General features: G+C 46.2%; 7 protein-coding genes across 7 annotated transcripts; 4 read left to right on the forward strand and 3 right to left on the reverse strand.

Annotated features, from left to right (window-relative positions):
* Window positions 1-79: 79 nt before the first annotated feature.
* Window positions 80-1,133, reverse strand: BJ212DRAFT_52658 (uncharacterized protein). Its single transcript, XM_041343409.1, has one exon. It carries the CDS (start codon window positions 902-904, stop codon window positions 338-340), a length of 567 nt encoding a protein of 188 aa, XP_041200274.1. The 5' UTR covers window positions 905-1,133; the 3' UTR covers window positions 80-337.
* Window positions 1,093-2,809, forward strand: BJ212DRAFT_1565534 (uncharacterized protein; the record flags this gene model as incomplete). The annotated part of the gene is made up of 11 exons (XM_041341955.1): window positions 1,093-1,103; window positions 1,352-1,508; window positions 1,579-1,645; window positions 1,697-1,746; window positions 1,782-1,801; window positions 1,848-2,003; window positions 2,058-2,251; window positions 2,306-2,456; window positions 2,506-2,567; window positions 2,615-2,661; window positions 2,708-2,809. 11 exons carry the CDS (start codon window positions 1,093-1,095, stop codon window positions 2,807-2,809), a joined length of 1,017 nt encoding a protein of 338 aa, XP_041200275.1.
* Window positions 2,810-3,133: 324 nt separating this feature from the next.
* BJ212DRAFT_1312279 (uncharacterized protein) lies at window positions 3,134-4,293 on the forward strand. The gene is made up of 2 exons (XM_041334049.1): window positions 3,134-3,293; window positions 3,354-4,293. Exons 1-2 carry the CDS (start codon window positions 3,212-3,214, stop codon window positions 4,157-4,159), a joined length of 888 nt encoding a protein of 295 aa, XP_041200276.1. The 5' UTR covers window positions 3,134-3,211; the 3' UTR covers window positions 4,160-4,293.
* Window positions 4,294-5,107: 814 nt separating this feature from the next.
* Window positions 5,108-6,943, reverse strand: BJ212DRAFT_1443480 (major facilitator superfamily domain-containing protein; the record flags this gene model as incomplete). The annotated part of the gene is made up of 10 exons (XM_041337833.1): window positions 5,108-5,327; window positions 5,380-5,488; window positions 5,539-5,670; window positions 5,722-5,848; window positions 5,900-5,963; window positions 6,018-6,340; window positions 6,393-6,414; window positions 6,472-6,551; window positions 6,732-6,780; window positions 6,915-6,943. The coding sequence occupies 10 exons, from the start codon at window positions 6,941-6,943 to the stop codon at window positions 5,108-5,110; spliced, it is 1,155 nt and encodes a 384-aa protein (XP_041200277.1).
* A 5,098-nt stretch (window positions 6,944-12,041) lies between these two features.
* Window positions 12,042-12,947, reverse strand: BJ212DRAFT_1257667 (uncharacterized protein; the record flags this gene model as incomplete). Its single annotated transcript, XM_041329876.1, has 1 exon — window positions 12,042-12,947. The coding sequence occupies one exon, from the start codon at window positions 12,945-12,947 to the stop codon at window positions 12,042-12,044; it is 906 nt and encodes a 301-aa protein (XP_041200278.1).
* A 2,885-nt stretch (window positions 12,948-15,832) lies between these two features.
* BJ212DRAFT_1221894 (uncharacterized protein) lies at window positions 15,833-16,273 on the forward strand (the record flags this gene model as incomplete). The annotated part of the gene is made up of 1 exon (XM_041329396.1): window positions 15,833-16,273. A coding segment is annotated over one exon (441 nt), but the record flags the coding sequence as incomplete, so codon positions are not given.
* A 327-nt stretch (window positions 16,274-16,600) lies between these two features.
* BJ212DRAFT_1256826 (uncharacterized protein) lies at window positions 16,601-17,329 on the forward strand (the record flags this gene model as incomplete). The annotated part of the gene is made up of 1 exon (XM_041329817.1): window positions 16,601-17,329. One exon carries the CDS (start codon window positions 16,601-16,603, stop codon window positions 17,327-17,329), a length of 729 nt encoding a protein of 242 aa, XP_041200280.1.
* Window positions 17,330-19,007: the final 1,678 nt, after the last annotated feature.

Consider the following 19,007-nt stretch of genomic DNA (forward strand, 5'->3'; position numbering starts at 1 on the left):
AGGGAAAGTCCTTGTGAGATGAACACGTTCCATCAAGATGTGAACAACAGCGACCAGTGTTGTGAGGATTTGTTTCGCTTTGATACACAAGGTAGGAGCCTTAAGCCGCGCTAAATATGGCCAGACCGAGATGTACATTTCGTGCAAAAGTGTCGATCTTACCATCAAATGCAACCTCTGAACTCCAGCTCCAATTCGTGCTCTATGGCACTCATGGTTTTCCCCCAACTATGCCGATATCCCCTGATGATTGCGATCCGCAGGAATCGCAGGGCACGCAGCTGCCTCCTGAGCGCATGAGCACCGAATTCGTTATATACACGTCTTTCAGTGTCATCTAACAAACGTCGCTAATCCCATTAATGCATTCCACCGTGCCGCACACAAGTAACAAAACTGCGTTGGGCATCGGCAGGTCGTATGATGACGTGTGGCCTCGAGTTCTATGATAGTACAGCAACCCGGACAGGTCTGCCAACCTATTCGAGATGCAAGGGCCTTGATCATCAAAGTCCGAAACATTTTCAGTAATCTTCAGATTGGTAGGGTCGATTCTTGCGGGCGGAGTATACGCGTGTCGTACAACTTGTGTAGGTGATCTAGACCAATGGTCAGATAATGAACCTGAGAACGTGGAGCAAGTTGGATTGGAACGGTAGTTCCGTGAAGGCGTTAGGGCTGAGAACTCCGTAGATTTGTCCTGGAAATGTAATCGCAAGTCCGATGGAAGTAACGAGAGGACGTTTGCGATAGGGAGAGGCTGAAGGCAGTACTGCGGGGGGTGAAACTGGTATAAGTTTCCACGAGAATTAAAAGACAATCTTGATAGTAGTAATGTGAGCACGGTGCATTGTCGTGGAATGAAAACTGTGGAGGGTCGCAGTGTCTGTTGGAAATCCTTCATCAAGGCTAACTTAGAGAAATCTGCAATTTTGACAGGCCTGAAGTTCGGCCAAGAACGCCTTTAAGTTTTCTGCCTGAATGTGAAATGCAACTTTTTCGTCCGTCATGTAGGCGTCCTCCCGTAATTTTCCTTTGTGCGATCCTTCAATATCTAACACGGATAGCAGCAGAACAAGGGTCTCCGCCTCCATGTCTGGCATGTTGGAACAAGTGTTCATAATGGCTGAGAAGAAAAGGGGAAAGTAATCAATTATTGTCGGCTCCTAAATGGTCCAGGTGCCAAAATGGATTACATCAGCGCAATATTCTCACTGCGCTCATGATTTCAGGTGACCAGTACACGGCTAGTATTAATGCAGTAGCATCCATCGTTTTCTCATATCACCGTGGTGGCAGTCTTAAAGTGGTCTGCGTCATACTCTTCCTTCACCATCATGATGGCTGGCAGAATTCCTGAGTCAACACGGGCACTAGTCATTAAGAAGTGCTCCGCGGAAGCAAAGCCTATCTACCATGATGCTGTCCTGGAGACACGTCCACTGCAGCAACTAAAACAAGGAGAAGTCCTTGTGAAAATGGGAGCCGTGTCGTTCAATCATCGAGATGTGAGCGATATGACTAGCGGTAGCATCGGCTGCGGCAAAGAATTTGTTGCTCACCCAAACGCCCTGACAGCTTTGGATACGCCTTGGACAATATCCAGGTATCAACTTTGGAGTCGCCTTCGGTGCTGATGGAGCAGGTGTTATTACAGTAATAAATTGAGATGAGAACACTGAGAGCATCAACCCAGGCACGGTAGTTGCATCGGCAGATTCAAATGATGTACTGCTGAACAAACGCGTCTTCTGACCCCCATGCGAGGTTGGGAAAGCAAGCCGGATGCGCCAGAAACCGAGTGGGTTATATATTTGTTCATTGGCATTGACTCATGTCTCATACAGAAGAGGTTTCGGAATCCTTGGAGGTGGACGCAACCCTCCGTTAGGGACGTTTGCCGAATACGTCGTGGTGGAGAGAAATCAGGTCATTCGTTCTCCGGATCATCTTGATGACGTTCAAGTCTCGGCTTGGCCTCTTGGTGGCCTAACTGCTTGGAGGTAGGTCTTTGTCGCGATACCGTTTTCGTCCTATCATTGAATGTATCGCACCAGAGCCGCGATTGTCAATGCTGAAGCCTCGAAAGACCAAAATATTCTTATTACCGGAATCGGTGGAGGAGTGGCACTTCTTGCCATGCAACTTTGTCTAGCCAAAGGCGCTAGTGTCTATGTTACGAGTGGTAGCGAGGAAAAAATCCGGAAAGCAACCGCTCTTGGAGCCAAGGGCGGAGTAAACTACAAATTAAGTAAGGATTTACAATCTCGAACTACTCGTCTTGGAGATTTAAACTATCTCCCAGAGGATTGGCCATCGCATCTCGTTGCCCTTCTGGCAAAAAACAGCGGAAAATCCGCGAAGATTGATGCAGTTATTGACTCCGGCGGCGGAGATATTATGACACAAGTAAACAGTATCTTAAAACAAGGCGGCAAAGTCGTGGTCTATGGGATGTAAGCGAAGGGGGTTCGTTTCTTGAAATATTACTCAGCATCATTTCAGGACCGCAAATCCCCAAATCAAGTTCACCATGCGAGAAGTGCTTAAGAATCAACGGCTTATCGGTAAGTTTCCCTGCCCTACTTGAATACCAATATTGAACGTGTGGAAGGTTCGACGATGGGCTCCCTCAAGGATCTCACAGACGCCACAATGTTTGTGTCAGGAGCATCACATTGTCCCAGTGGTATCCCATGTCCTCGAGGGACTGGAAGCTGCAGAAGAAGGCTTCGAGCTCATGAAACGCGGGGATCAGTTTGGAAAAATTGTCATTCGGATTAATGACAAGGCCAATGCCAAGTTATGATAATATTAATGTTGATCGGATCTGTCGACCGCAAGTCCACGTGCCTCGACAACTCTACGCCTCGATCTCGTTTCTGTAACATAATCTTAACTTATGTCGAAAATTTTGATGTGCAGAGTTCAACATCAAACTTGGATGATATACCTTTGTACTTCTATCTGAACTGGCATTTACGTTCGTTCTTACCTTTTGTACTTATCTCTTGTACGTGCGCCCGAGTTCTGCTTCCGTGCACAATGCCAACCTAATATGGTTATGGGTCAATTGCGGATCGACGATCTCTCGAATGTTATATTTTCTCACGGCTCGACTTCCATTCATTAATGACGACATCCCTAATACTTCGGGTCTCCTCAACAAAGTCGGAACAGATCTGTCATTCTTGCTCGCCCATCTCGCGAAATGTCTAGCACCCCAAATCTTGTTGACACGATATCGAGCTCCTTGTCACTCTCCCGATACAACCGCGAGCAGAAAACTGAACGTAAGTGGTTTGAATCATTTACATACTTCGGAACAAATGGACCCATCGGGGCGTACTTAGCAGGTGGCATACATCCAGCACGACACGTAGACGAGGATGATGACCTTACAATCCGTCCTAGACGCAAATCGCCTCCAAAAATCCCTAAACAACATGTCATTACAAATACAATCACATCCTACCTATCCAAATCCGACAGTCGTGAAGAGGTGGTCTCGGTCACGATAAACATCTCACCGGAGGTGTCTTTCACTTTGCACAAACCCCTCCGCAATCGATCATCACTGGAAGTAAACGCATGCGAAGCCATACAAGACTTAATGGACGCACACGAATTCTTCAAGATCATCAAGAACCCACAGACGGAGAGTTACAAAGACGTACTTCCTTTCCTCATCACGAGAAGAAAGAAGTTCTTCAAGAAACGTCTATGGGTCGTACGAGCTACGTTAAAAGCCATGAGCGGGGAATGGAGTACCATAGGTACCTCCCCTTCGATCCACGAGGAGTTTTCGAGTTTTAGCAGCATCGCGTGCTCGCGGTTTGGTGCACTGCCGCCTGTGGACATGCTCATCAAGCTGTCTGTAGAAATTCAGACGTGCGCACGCGTCAACATCGATGCAGTGCCAATGGGGCGGCTTGTACAGATTTTTAACTGCATGTTTGAAGACTGTCATCTACTTTTGCGGTCGCGCACGATTGCGAAGGCGGCGCCGAGGTCAGGAGCTGCTGCTGCGAAGTCCGCTATGGAGAGGTTTCTACCGCTTTCGGGCGGCGTTGATTATTTGATAAAGTTTTGTAGGAATACTTTTCCTGGTCCAGAGGTTCGTTACCAGTGGACAGATAGGAGTTATTTCGAGGATTAATCCGGGCTAGATGGTAGTAATAGGAAGGACAGCACAGCATCTGTAGCAATAGCACGGGAAGCAGCAGGCACTTTTTAGACACAGTAATTCTTGTAGGATACCTTGTATTACTGTAGAACTTCGTTCAATTTGACACACCCTTGTGACTGTGACATCTGAGTTGCTCTGTCGGAACTCGGAGATCTCGTAATGTCACTCATATCATTATACGCTTACAGGTTCACGGCGTAGGTCCGACCTGGAAGGAGTGATCAAACTAGACAGAGTTGCCACGACTTGCCTTGTTACTAACTCCAGATCTCTTCCATCAGTGTATTCAAGTTGGCACCGGTGTCATCTTCGGCACCCATTCCAAAGCTATTTCTTCATCATAGCAACGAAACGAGGATTGATGCACATGCGATGCAGATCACTGGTGACGGCGAGTTTCACTGTTTCATGCAAAAGGAGCTCAACTTTGACATGCATTACATTGCATGCTAACGGGCAATATTAATGCAAGGCTGAACTCTATTAAGTAACAGACTTAATGCACCACTATACCATGGACTGGTGTCAATTTAAGTCCGACTACAGGTTTGCAGTCGCCCCTCCTTACGTCTCGTCTCGCTTTCGTTCAGCAATCGGACGGACAAACTTTGGTCGTGACTGCCGATCAAGTGACTTGGGCATGAGCCAATCCAGGTGGACTGACAAGCAGACGAAAAAATCAAATTAGTCCAAAAAAGTTGGACTTTGGGAAATATCCGACGAGGTTCTGAAGTTCAAAACAACGTTGTGCAGAAGAGTCGAAAAGTGTTGCATGTACTGTAGAACACATCGACAGCTCCATCGCCTCACTGAACGATCTTTCAAAACCTGCCCCATACCCGTCCGAGATGGAGGTGCCGCGCCACAAGTAGTAACACAACACCCAATATAATGCTGCCACCTGGGCAATGTCAATGTTCACCCAAAGATTGCGCATGTCATAAACCTGCCTGAATAATAACCCGCATCGACGAACCCTCCTGTCGCGGTATAAATCGCACCTGATATTGGAGGACCTGCCATGCTTCCGAAACCAGTGAGGGACACGAACATCCCCACTCGACGTCCTGCGTCTTCCATTTTCCCCATTGCCACAGCAGGCACAGAGTACAGAGATACGTATGCTCCGATGGAGAATCTGGATGGGTCAGCCGACTGGGTAGCTAACGGTGAAAAAGAGCAATGCATACCCGTGAATGGTGGCAATTGTGATAAGCTGGGATCCATCTTTAGCAAATGGCCAAGCGATTGTCGTGATTCCCGTAATAGCAGTAAAAACTGCAATGGTGTTGAGTGCGCCTGTCAAATATCAACTGATGTTCCCATAGTCCACAGCTGTTGAGTCCTACCAATTTTATCTGCCAGCAGTCCAGATGACACACGTCCAAAAGCAGATGCCGCATTGGCAATCGCAATTATATAGAATGAAAAATCTTTCGAGACGCCAATTGCTACGGCGCTCACAGAGATAAATGTTAACTCTGATGAAACCAAAATATCAGGGACCACAATAATAAGCACAATGGTCGTACCTGTATAAAAACCTAGAAGTATCACAGTTCCTGAGATGCAATAGGTAGAATATGCTTTGTTGCGGAATGCTTTGAGGTTAAAGAGTCCCCCACGAACGTTGACGGGCGGAAGCCGCCGTTGAAGAAACTGGGGAAAATGTGTCGGTCATGGAGACGTCCTCAGGTGCTAACGACATACTATGTTGGCCGTCCCCATTGTAGCCATCAGAGTCAGTCCAAATACACGAACTGTCCATCTAAACCTGAAAGCATATGAGTGTATATAAATTGCCTCATGGTCGATTAAACGAACTCACCCAATTAAGGGAATTAAATTTTGTGCCGCTACAGGAAACACGATGCTGCCGAGTGCAGATCCAACGGCGGTGATAGATAAAGCAAGGCCACGTCTCTTGGAGAACCAATGTGACACGATGACGATTGCGGGACTAAATACGAAACCGCAGCCCACTCCAAGGCCAACACCCTGCGTCAGGAAGAGCTGCCAGAATTGAGTGCACTCCGCGGTTAGGAAAGTGCACACGACGAGGACGCAGCTAGCAGCGAAAAATGGTATTTTGAAGTACCCCAAGTCAAACAGTCGCCCCGTTGCAAGTGACGGAAGGCACACGAGTGCATACTAGCAGCACAAGTGAGCTTAGAAGGCTTGCTAGAACCAGAATTAGACGCGCCTGTGTAGAACCGATCCATGCTCTAGAAAGTGCAAGAAATTAGTTATCCGACGTTGCATGAAACAGACCTAGCACTTACATAGTTGAAGGTGGAGTGTGAGGCAGAAGATTCTCCTCGTAGTACGCTTGGAAGACCTGAAAGGCAGAAAGTTGTAGGAACTGTATATACGTCGTGACAAACCTTACTTACACCCCACGAAGTTAAAAAACCAAACCTGGTACAACCTTCTTGAGTCATAGCAGGGGAAACAATAGGAATAGCTTACGTAGAGAATGTAACCAATGCAGTACTACAATCCAAAGACCGTCAGTGACTGTTTCGATCAAATGAACTTGTACTTGCGCAAAAACTGCAAGCCATGCTCTTATTCCTCCATCTGGTGCTTCACTAAGATGCGTTTGAAGTTTCTGATGAGAGGCTTGTTCATTCGGTATTTCCTGGTCGAGGCCACTCCTGTCTTCTGCCTATCGTAAGACAAGCTATGTTGGCTTCCAGACGCAGAGTCAATGCCCTGCAAGGACTCTATGTAACTTGGTGACTTCTCAGACATAGCGCCTTTCTCCTGTCAATATCGAGAAAAGTGGTCAGAATCGACAGATAGCTGGGGGAAAAGTGCAACTGTACTTGTATGTGCGAATATATAGTATTTCCCGCGACTCGGAGCTCCTTGTCATAGCCATTTACAAAACCCCGAGTTCATAAACCGTCATTTGATGACGTTATGATTATATGGACCAAAACATGCAATTGGACTTGCTGGCCTTTGCTAGTGGAGGTGAGGAATCCGAGTCAAGCTGGATCACCGTGGCAGGCTCGCTGTACTATGTCCTATCAGTGAATGGACGATCCTTGAGATCGTAACCATGGGAACTGTGGAAGAATATAGCTCTGCTCAACGAAATATGGTACTGTGTTTGCTGACTCCTCAGTGGTAGCGAGAACAAAAGGAGATGTTTGCTTTATCGAAGTAAATGATTTCGGGGTGGAAACCTCAACGACCTGGTCGCCCGGCCCCAATAGTGGCCCCAACCTGTGCAAGAGAGAGCGGAAGTGAGTTCAACGTCGATCCATGGATGTCTGGACCCTTTCGCCTTTGTATGATTCGACTGCGCAATGACATCGTGGTACAACGACCAGATCCAAACATTTCCACTTTGTTTCAATCACCTTTTTCTAGCTTGTTAGTAAATAATTGAGGCAGTCGAGTCTGAGGCTTGAGTGATAGGCAGGCTTCCAAGATATCATGGGGACCGGTTCACGAATCACCATGTCCTTTTTTGTGTTGGTCTCCAAGTTTATGCATACTTACGGCTATTGAGGTCATGATGGGTCGAAAAAACGTCACGGGAGCTAAGTTTAAGTTGGAGTGTCAAAATTACATCAGCAAACTACTAATTTGATGACAGGTGTCACACGAACAACAAGTCTACAAACAAGTCTACACAAACCATACAAGGTATTATCTTTGAGGTTCACACTGGCGTGTCGTTCGTGAGGAGGGCAAATGACGACTTGGCTCAAACTGAATGACTGTGCTACATTTGTACAAGTTCGTAATTAGGGAAGAAAGGATGGGAAGGTTTTCAGGCGAAGGTGCATAGCGCCTACTGGCCACAAAGGGCTTTAGCCTAGGAGAAAAAAGGTGAGCTGCTTATCCCGAGTTTTAGGAGTTTGACAATGCATGCAGTGAACATCGTGGAAGCCCTGTTTTTAGGAGGAGGATGACTCACTTGGAGTGTATGGGATGGTATGAGGCTATTGGATAGGTGGTAAGGTATACTGGAGGAATTCCTTGTGTAGTTCAGGTGTGGCTTGCATGTAGGGTGCCATGATTTGGGCATGACGCCTTAGGTACACTAAGAAGGCATTGCTTGCCCATCTTCCCTTGACTTTAACAATGTCGAATGGTATATTGCGGAGGAGATACTCAAGCGTTCCACCAATGCGAATCCCATGGCCTTGTAAAGGTTTGTGACCTGCATTCTTCATTGCGACTGCGAGTCTCTTAAGAAAACATGTTTTCATAAGTGGGCGGAGGGTGTTCTTGTGTCAGTATGCGAACAATGTGCTGTTCAGTGGGGGCTCGTTGACATGCCAGTGGTTGCGCATGACCTCTTCTGGGTCTGAAGGTCCAGTTTGGCTCGCCCAGAAGACATCTTCCCCTTCTATGGACGGTTTGGTGTGGGGAAGATGGAAGTTCGTCATTTTGAGACCTTGGCAATCCTGGGTTTTGCTTATGTCTGCCGGTTTGACATGACGCATTGGGTTGAAAGCATCTAGGCACGGGACTGTGAATTTGCTGATGCAGGTGCATGTGAAGAATATAGTTGTCAGGCAGGCAAAGACAGTCGCATCGAGGGGGTTGTTGAGGTCGAGGTTTTTGCGGATTGATGTAATTAATGGGATGGTATACGGATCATGTTGGTTTTCTTCGAGGAAGGTGGAGTTAGGGAAATAGCAGCTTTGAACAAGGTTTCGATCTCTATGTCTCCTCTGAGGCTCCAGTGGATGCTGTGAAGGACATGCCATGCGTGAACACCATGCACATAATTGGCGACTGTCTTTCCAGAGTAGTGTCCAGCCATTTCTGTGATGAAAGAAGAGATGAGTATGCGGCTTGCCGGGGTGCGTTGGTTCTCTGGAATTAACTTGCTGTCACAGAATACATGAAACATGAGTAGTCCTGACCCGTATGTCTTGTGGGTGCTTTCAGCGAAGGCGTGCACCATAATATCCTGGATCTTCTTGACTTCGGGTTGGGATAATGGAAGCCGGTTACCCTGCGCATCTATCAAGGACCACGAGGTAAAGGGTATCCACTGGTATAGTCTCTCTTTGGTGGGGCATTGGGGTCTTAGGGAGGAGGGGCGTGGTGTTAAACCAGGGCTATAGGCTAGTTTGGGGTGTGAAGGTCTGGGTTAGGTAGTTAGGGTTGTGTATGTACTAGTCTTTCAACATTTCGAAGAGCTCTTCTCCATGGTGCTTGAGCTTGCGATTGAGGAGGGCATGTCATTGGAGTTTGACTGGGTGCTGCTCTCTGCCCACTGGGTGAATTTGTTTGTCTGCTGGTCTGGGTAGGCATGGCTTCGAGTCGGCTTTGCTGCTGGAGATGTCTGTGATGAGGGACAGAGCTCTCCGGGGATAGGAACTGGTGGAAGCATGGGATGTGAGGGGGGATATATGCTGCGGGAAGGGCTGTCTGCAGGGTTGGTTTTGCTAGGTACGTATCTGGTGAGGATGGTACACTTGGCTTCATTGGCAGCAAGGTGGATGTGCTTGAAGACTTCATTGCAGGCTCTACTTCTGCTGTGCCCGGTCCACCAGCCCTCAACGATCCCATGATTGTCTCTGTAAACCTTAAAATGAATGCCAGGGGGGCAGGCATTAATGATTGAGCAGGCGAGGAGCTTGAAACCGATGCTTTTGGCCCACCCAATGTCCCTCCTGTTTCCCTTCCACCCTGGAATGAGCTCCCAGGCTCTCCACCTCCTGTCGATGATGATACCGATCCCATGACCAGAGCTAGTGTCTGAATAAGCATGGAAGTTGTGTATGATGCAGAAGCCAGGGATGGGGCGTGACAGGTGTTGGGAGCTGAGGGTTTTCTTCCACCACTCGAGGTCTCTCTGGGTGTCTTGGTGAGGGGTGTGAGGAAGGAAAGGGCAGTCAGTTGAAGACTCCCAGCATGGTTTCAAGGTTGGTGAGGTAAGCTTGCCCTGATGGTATGATAAGGGCTGCATGCAGGAGCTTCCCATACAGCTTTTGGACCTCGGATAGTGCATGCATCTGCTTAGACTGCCACATGTTGATGGCTGCCAGGTACTTGGCTGTTTTTTCCCAGGATAGGGATATTGTGAGCTTGGGGATGTCCCATAGGAGACCTGTGAAGGTGGGAACTGGCTGGAAAGATTTGTCCTTCAAGATCTCCCAGGTGAAACCAAGGGGAAGGGATGATTGGTCGATGTCGGCCATGCAACACTGAGAACTGTGCATCTTCAGCTGACCATGGGGATGAGGCTGATAGGTCCCTGATTGGGAGTGCGCAGTCCTCATCGAACTCCTCTGTTGAGTCGTCAGGTAACATCTCACCTCTAAACCATTTATGGCTGCCTTCAATGATGGTTCCACCAGTTGGAAGTGATCTGGGCTGCCCATCTGGTGCGTCTCATGTTATATTCTTCCAGGAATTCTCACCTAATGTGGAAAAAGATGTAGTCGTCCACCCATTTTGACAATGGTCTGAGTCTGGTGGCGCAAAAGATGTCAGCCCCTGCATCAGTGACGTTACCATAAGTGCCTGCTGATGGTCCTGAAACCAAAGCAAAAGGCTGTGTCCACTGCAAAGGTGTCCTCACCTAGTAGGCGTATCGCCAGGCTCGCCCATTGGGAGTGGTGCAAGGGAACTGTCCTGTATACTTCAGCTGATGTCGCGGATGGCTGCCTGGGATCCCAGAGGTAGGCTTTGTATGCAGTGGCAGATGGTGGCAAATGTGCTGTATGTGCATGGGAAAAGGTCTGAGTCCACTCTTGAGTTGATGGAGCTAATGGGGGGAAGGGGGTTGATGGGGTAGGAGAGATTTTGTATGAGGCGGAATTTGCCTGGCTTACCTGGCTTAGGAATGATGGATAATGGGGCCATCTGGAAGGGGCTGATGATGGATTCGAGGTCTTGGGCTGAGAATGGGCCAATGAAACAGCCTTTGGCCATTTCAGTATTAATGATAGTTTGGAAGGCTTCTGCATGTTCAATGACAGATGTGCTATTAGGAGGAGTATACATGTGGGTAATAGTGGGAATGCCCCCAGAAAAGCTGGTCTCAAGGCATTCCGGGATGTGTGGGTATCTACAGAGGAGATCAAATTCTTCCAAAGCCTTACACCAGGCATTTGGGTGGTATGGGGTGAGGGCCTTAAGCCTTCTCACCTCGAGGACAAGTCTGGGCTCCATGGTCCTTGTCTCTGCATCCTGAGCATGTGTGGGCTGCATTGTGGTTTTCTGCTATGCAACCCCCTGGTCTTTGCCATTTGTAACAGAGGGGGAGGCCGTTGGCGCTGATGATACGTCCATCTTGGGACCTGTGGGTGTGAGCTGGTGTGGTCTTGTCCCACAGGTTTTGGGAGCTGCATTGTTGGATGTTGTGTGAGAAGTGGCCAAGGCAGATGGTGCAGGCAGACCGACTGCAAGAGCCTGCGCCGCAGGAAAAACCCTTGTTGTGGTATTCCCAGTTCTTTCCTTTGCCTGGCGATGGGGTTTTGTCGCCCCTTTTCAGGTTGTTGGTTCATGCTGGTGAGTGTGAGCGGGAGGCTCGGTTGCAATGTTCATATGGCTCTCTGTAGCTGGTCCTTCTGCCTTGTTGGTGGGAGGATGGATGATCAACTGCAGGCGACTGTGCGAGCATCTGCATGGGCAGTGATGCAGGCATCCACGTGAGATCGGCGTGGGCATCTGTGTGAGATGGGGTGCAGGCATCCACGTGAGCGTATTGTGGGCATCCACACATTGATGTGCAGGTGTCCACATGTTTATGTGCAGGCATCCATGTGAGCAAGATGTGGGCATCTGCACGTTGATGTGCAGGGATAAGATATTCAGGGTATGATGACAGGGGGTTGGGGAAAGGGATTGGGAATGTAAGGGTAACAATTTATTAGTTAGAGGTTGTTCTAAGTGGGTCAAGTTGACCTGGACATACTGGGTTCAGTGCTCTTGAGCGTACGCAATTCCACATCTCTTCATTTATCGACTGCATTAAGGTCTCATTGATGATTCTGATGTTAAAGCCTTCATTTCGTTTGAGGTGATCGTGCCAGTCAAGCCGCACCCGAGATGCATAGTGTAAGATGACCATGTCACCTAACTCACTGTTGTCCTGTATGGCGTGGTTCTTGAGGTGCCAATAGAATAGGGCTAGGGCATCAAGGTGTGCTTGGGGCCACTTTGCAGTACTTGTGTGGGTCAGGAATGAGTTCTTAGCTCGCAGGAAGATGGAGAAAGGTAAGTCATGGTCTGGGATGGCTGCTCTGGATGCCTTGAATGCCAATGCTGGATGGATGGTTAGCTGGTCATCGAGTTTTGCTAGGCTGAAAGTGTCATCAGTGATGGACTGGGCTGTTTTCATGGCCTCCTTGCATCTGTTGGGTGAAAAGTACCATAGCTCTACATATTCAAAGTTGTTCAGTTTCTGAATAGCGTACTGGGAAGGATGAGGGGCAATGGCATCACCAACGGTTGGGGTTGCATTGAACCCATTCATTTTTGGTTTCTTCTTCTCTGAGTCTAGGTGTTCTTTCTCGGTTTCTGCTTCTTTTGCTAGTCGTTCTTCTTTGACTCTTTCTGCCTGTGCTTGCTCTATTTCGGCTTCAGCCCGGGCCTCTTCTTCTCGCTGTTGGTTCCATTTGAGGACTCTGGCCTGGTGGCCTTCTGTCCATGTTCCTATCAGGCGATCAATGACCGCTTGGGGTTCAGCGCCAGTGGCTGCAACTAGGTCATCTCGTATCCTGGCATATAAGTCTCTAGCAAAGTCGGGACATATTTCTAAGGATGGGTCAGCCATAAGTGGAGTAAGGAAAGGTTTTGTGTTTTCTGGTGTGTCTTCAGGAAATGTGTTCTATCTGGTTGGAGTGCAGTGATGAAAGGAAAAGAAAAGCTAAGTCGATGAAATGCACGGCGTGAATAGTTGATGCAGCAGAAAGAGAAGAGGTGAGAATGCCACATTTGTTGTTTGCACAAAGACTTAACTCTATTTCCTCCACTCGTGCCTCGCTACGTAAATAGAGTGGCAACAGACATCAAGAGGTGTGCGTTTGCAGAATGCCGAAAACCCACCTACCAGTTGCATAAGCCAAAAATCTTAAATCACAGCCACATGGGGCTTCCTGAGCGCTGTTTCTGAGCTTCTCGAGACTGACTTCAGACCTTCATGAAATCATTCATCGCATACTGGAAGGTGGGTGTTTTCACTACTTAAGAACATGTTTAGATAGTTGGCTCAATCAAAAACGTGTGTAAAAAAAAGTTTCCTGCTAAATCAGTGAAGACCAGGGAAAAAAAGTAAAGCACATGATACTGTCACGTCATGTCATGTAATCGGTGTGAGTCTCAAGCAAGTTTTGAATATTGATGTGTCTCAACCTTGTCTTAACCTACTACATGTAATAGTTTCATAATGTACCCCCCTCAATATGCCTCATGGTTTCCACCAGAAGACAACAGTTCATCACAAAGCATGCATGAAGGGCATTCATGCAGCCCCAACCTAGATTTTCAAGTACCACTAGAATCAGATGATGAGTATGAAGCCTATCATTCACCTAATTTCTCCGACTCTGGCCTCTTGGTTCTAGACCCATCCAAACCTTCTGGTTCCTGTATTATGACTGTGTATTCTGAAATTGATGTAACTGAACTACTCAAACTAAATACTCCTTGTTACAATCATGTACGCCCCTATTCATTTTCTCTTCTTTTACCTTGTATTACGTCATGAGCTGCATGATGCCACTGCTAGACTATCTCTGACTCATTTGTATTACATCACAATCACCACTGCTGTCACTAGATGACTCACTTCTTATCACTTATGTGTCTCCTTATCTCTGACTCATCGCTGTTCACACATCTGCCCTAAAGTCCTACTATTTACTATATATAGTCGGTGATGTACTCTGTAGATTCTTTACTTTAATCTTACTAGGTTTTCACCTGAACATTCTCTTGCTTAAGGCCTCCAATCTTAAGTCATCTGAACCAATATTCAAGCTGAAGACACTCTCTTTGTCTTGTCTTATGACCCTTGCATTTGCAAGGTCTTGATCTTAACTTCAGCTGTTGCTCTTATCAAGCTGCTGTTGTTACAACTATCCTAGTCCATAACACTCCTGACTCTCTATTTCAATTGTTCAAGGCACAACAACTGGAAGTTAGCATCAGTCTGCAAGGGAGATGGAGACTGCAATGTCCTGATTGCAATGAGTGGTCCCAAATGAGCATCCCATCTAACATTCCACTATGGTCTGAAGGACAATTCAAGTCCTTGAGCAATCACTGAGGTAGCAAAAAATGTGCACAGATACTAATGAAAAAACAAAAACAGCCTGCAGGTGGGAACGTGTTTGATGGGCCAGTCTCTCGGTCCTGTAGTACTACATCAGATCAAAGGTATGTCCTTATCCATTGTTTATCCATTGATAACATTATGTTACTAATATCAGGTACTATCTGAGCATTACATCTCTGACTCTTGATGAGCACACTTGTGCTGGTATTCCCATCAACTGGCCAGATGATGTATGGCCCTTCCTTATGATGTTCCCTTGGGAGAGCTATCATGATAGACTGAATGCATTACCTTTTACTGTCAACATCTCACATCTGTCTGAACCACATGCTTGATCAAAGCACTGTGACCCTACCATGTTTGAGGGCTCCCCTTGCAGTGAATGTGCTATTATACATAAGCATATATCTTGGCTGGTTGAAATCATGTGGGAACTGAAGGCTCACACTAACTACAAATATCTAGGCCTTGGGCATATGCAGGACCTCACTAAAATGTATGTTGTGCAGGTTAAGGAATTAAAACTGCAGGTAAGTTTTTTTTTTGCTTATATGTATCCCTACTGAGTAGAAATAGGCCTGCAATGATTTCTGCAGATATACAGTGGCTCAAAAAACTGTCCACATGTTTTTGCATTTTTTACTATTTACAATATTGTGTGAGAATACATAAAGACCTTAGTGACATGCTAATACCATATTGTAGTGCTGCTTCAGGGCTTTGGATTGAGCACCACATCGTGAGAATCAGAGGAGATATGGTGGAGATACAAGGCTTACAAAATTATGACTCATGCGGACAGTTTTTTGAGCACATATTAAAACTATACAAATCATCATTTATGACACCATAACAATCATGCCACCATTAAATAAATTATAAAGTGGTGTCATTATGTCATTTTAAAACCATATCTAACTATACAAACCAAAAATTTCCATATGTCATGGTTATATTCACCATGAAAGCCACCCCCCCTGCTCAAAGGGATAATATCCTCTCTCTTTCCTATTCTGGCCTCTCTGCTTGTCAAATTTCCTCTAGAACTGGAGTATCCAAGTCCACTGTGGCCAAGTTCATCAAAGAAAGTCACACAGACAAGGAAAACTTCTGTGAAGGGTGTCCATCCAAGCTCACCTCTACTGATAGGAGGGCTATTATTCAACATATCACTACAGGAAAGGCTGATAATGCTGTCCAGGTCACCTATTACATCAATTCCACCATCACATTCCCTGTCTCTTCACACACTGTGAGAAACATTCTCAAGACAGCTCATCTCAGGTTAGTAACAAGGAAGAAAAGGCTCTCCTCTCTATCACACATATGCAGAGATGACTAACCTTTGCCTTAGCCCATCAGAATTGGATTACATGGACTGGAAGCACTCCAACCTTGTTAATCTGGTCTTATGCACATATGACTCTGCTGTTAGAATTGCTCACAAGACTCACAACCAGGAAGTCCACCTCAGGAAGGAGGTCATGGTCATCAGTGTTGCATGCTTCAGTGAAGACAAGCTTTATCCTGTGTTAGCGGCTCCTACTTGCAAGACTGAAAATGCTGCTGACATAGAGGGAATCTTTGCTTGCACTATTGAGTGCTGGAGTGCAACAGGCACAGATACATATGTTGGACCAGTGTGGTCATTTGCTATGGATGGTGATGCAACTTGCCATGCTGCTGGTCACAAAATCTTCATCAAGAAACCCCTCTCCTTAGATTTGCCTCTATATGCTGCATTATCAGATATGCCCAGCCTGAATACTTTAACCAGTGACAATGAGGTGACATTGGATTTTGACTTCAAGCACATATTCAAATGCAAGTGTTTTTTTTTCAGTCAGTATGCATTCTAAAATTGAATTGACTTAGGTATATGCACACTTATTCATTCTCCTGTGGGTATCACACTCAACAATGGCTGTATCATCAATGCAATGATGCTCTTGCAGTACCTTATTTGGTTACCTGCTCATGATGAAGCTAGTGTTACTAAACTTCTCCACCCTGATGACCCTCAAGATGTCCTGTGTGCCATTGAATTAATGCAGGCCATCAGTGACATTTTCAAAGTCCCAGCATGCAAACAGTTTTTCATTGGAGACTCTGGCGATGACCACTTGGAGCTTCATTTTGGTTGTACCTGGATGATTGGAGGACATAATTCAGGATGTTCTTACACACAGGTTCTCAATCACTTGGGTGCTGCTAAGGACATCAATGGTGTGTTCAAGTGGCACCCTGAGCTTGATCCAGGTCACTATCATCTCAAGCTGGGCACACAGCACAATAATGTTGACCACATCAATCATGATATGTGGAAGGGAGATATCATATCTGGGTGCTGTGATCTGCCTTCAGCATGGCAAATGGGTCACAATATGTCACTGTCTATTCTTACAGGATCACAGATTGATCTGGTCAATTTTGCATTTATCACTCTGTTCTCTGATCCTGCTGTTAACATGCTTTATCCATTCAGTATGAACAAATACCTAGGAATCTCAGGTGAAGGCCCAGAGGATGCCAGTATCCCTCCTGTACTGCTTGCATCACAAATCATTGAAGCATCTGAGTTATCCTTCCCTCTCCCAGATCTCAATGACGAATCTACTGAGCTGACATTTGAGGAGGTGCTGGCTGCACAATCCAACTCAGATCTACCCTCCACTTCATTGCATCAAGTCCAGTCTGATCCTTCTGCCCCTCCTCTTCCAGGGGGTCCTGGAGTACATCCTGAAGATTATTTGTTGTTCAAAAACCACTGGATCCACAAACAAACCATCTGCCGCCTCATCATTAATAAAGACTTTGTATCCAAATCATGCAACAGATTGGAGCATGTTCATGTGGGATACACCAAGGTTAACAAGTGAGTTGACATGTCAGCAGGACAAATTATGGACAGCAAGTTATTTCTGGTTGGCGACATCTTCCTAACCCTTATTTGTTCCAGTCATACAATTTCTGTCAGCATTCTTTGTTCAACTTCTCTTGTAGTCAACAATATCTCTTGCTCATCCATTGACATAATGATAATGAAAGCTGTGCGCACAACTGCAAAAGTATCCAGACAATTGCTGACCATCATTCCTACCAATCATCCCTCAGATTCAATGCTGATGTCACTGCAATTCCTGTGGAATGGAGGCTATGTCAAGAGTCACTTTGCCATTCAAGGCACATCAGGTTCTACTGAGTGTGTGGTCATTGTCAGCATGCCTGGTTTGCTTGTCAAACCTATTAACCCAGAACCAACTCTCATCAGGCTTTGTGACAACATCAACATGGACAAATTCATGGAGATTAAAGGGGGACAAACTATGTGGCAAGTTTCTCAAGGTGTTCTCCAAGCTGCCTGTGGGATTCTCTGGGAGAAGAGCCTTGAAACCAAGCTGCCTCCCAAGTCCCTCATGTCCATTACTCCCTCTGATGTCAAGACATTTCCATATTGACTTGCTGATGGTAAGTTGTTTTTTAAATGATGCACACACAACTGACTTGAATCTCAAGGCACTCTAGCTGTTCTTTGTACTGAAGGAACAAACCTCCTGATAGCCTCTGATGGGGAGTGCATAACAACTTACTGTCTGTGCACTGCTAAAGCCATGGATATGCGTGCTCACATTGGACTCCATGTCCTTCATGCACTGACTAACACACCTGAGGAAGTAAATATGTTGGAATCAGTATGTTTATTCATTTTTGTAGGATACATCTATACTAATATACACAGGTTGGTATCACACTTCCTTGTGGCTTCTGTGGACAATCCAGTCAACCTGAATGTGCTATAATGATCAAACTAAGCACTAACTGTGCCCCGGCCCTGTCTACAAAATGCATGTATCAACATGCATTTAGATATGCATATGTGAACACTGGTTCAAAGAAAAAACCCTCTTGCAACATCCCCATTAAGTATGAACTGTGTCATCCAGCTCTCCCCCCTAAACCTGGAAGAACATCCCAAAGGGCTCTGCCCATTGCTGTCAATGCTGTCTGACAATACAACATGCCTGAACACATCTTGATGGAACATGAGGAGTATGCTGTCTCAGGATATAGGATGATCAGGGTTCCCTTGCCTGCTAATATGTTGAAAGTAATGGCACTTACAGATCTTAAACAGATGGCTGCATGTATACCAGAGGAATGCAGGCTGCTCACCTGCACCAAAGACCCATTGGAGAAAGAGAATGACACTGGATCAAGTTCCAGATCTGCAGGAAAATGTTGTGCTCTTCAGCCTGCCACTTCTCTTCCAGCTAAACATGCTTGTACTGCCATGCAACCACTTCAATCTCATACTTTAATCATTGGATAGATTGCTTGTTTTTGATACTTGCTTTGCTTTGGTACTCATTTTCGCTCATGTTTTCCTCACTGATCAGTCACTGTAGTCACACTATGAATTGTATAGGTCATCATTGTATTATACTTGCTGCTCTACTTGTTTGTTGCTCTGTTCTCTCACAATTCTCTTGAATCAATATGTTGGATGGAAATACAGAGGTATGATTGATTGCATGACAAATCATCTATATATGGTCT

This window comes from Suillus subaureus, assembly GCF_016647635.1.
Source record: "Suillus subaureus strain MN1 chromosome Unknown BJ212scaffold_1, whole genome shotgun sequence".
Taxonomy (NCBI): Eukaryota; Fungi; Basidiomycota; class Agaricomycetes; order Boletales; family Suillaceae; genus Suillus; species Suillus subaureus.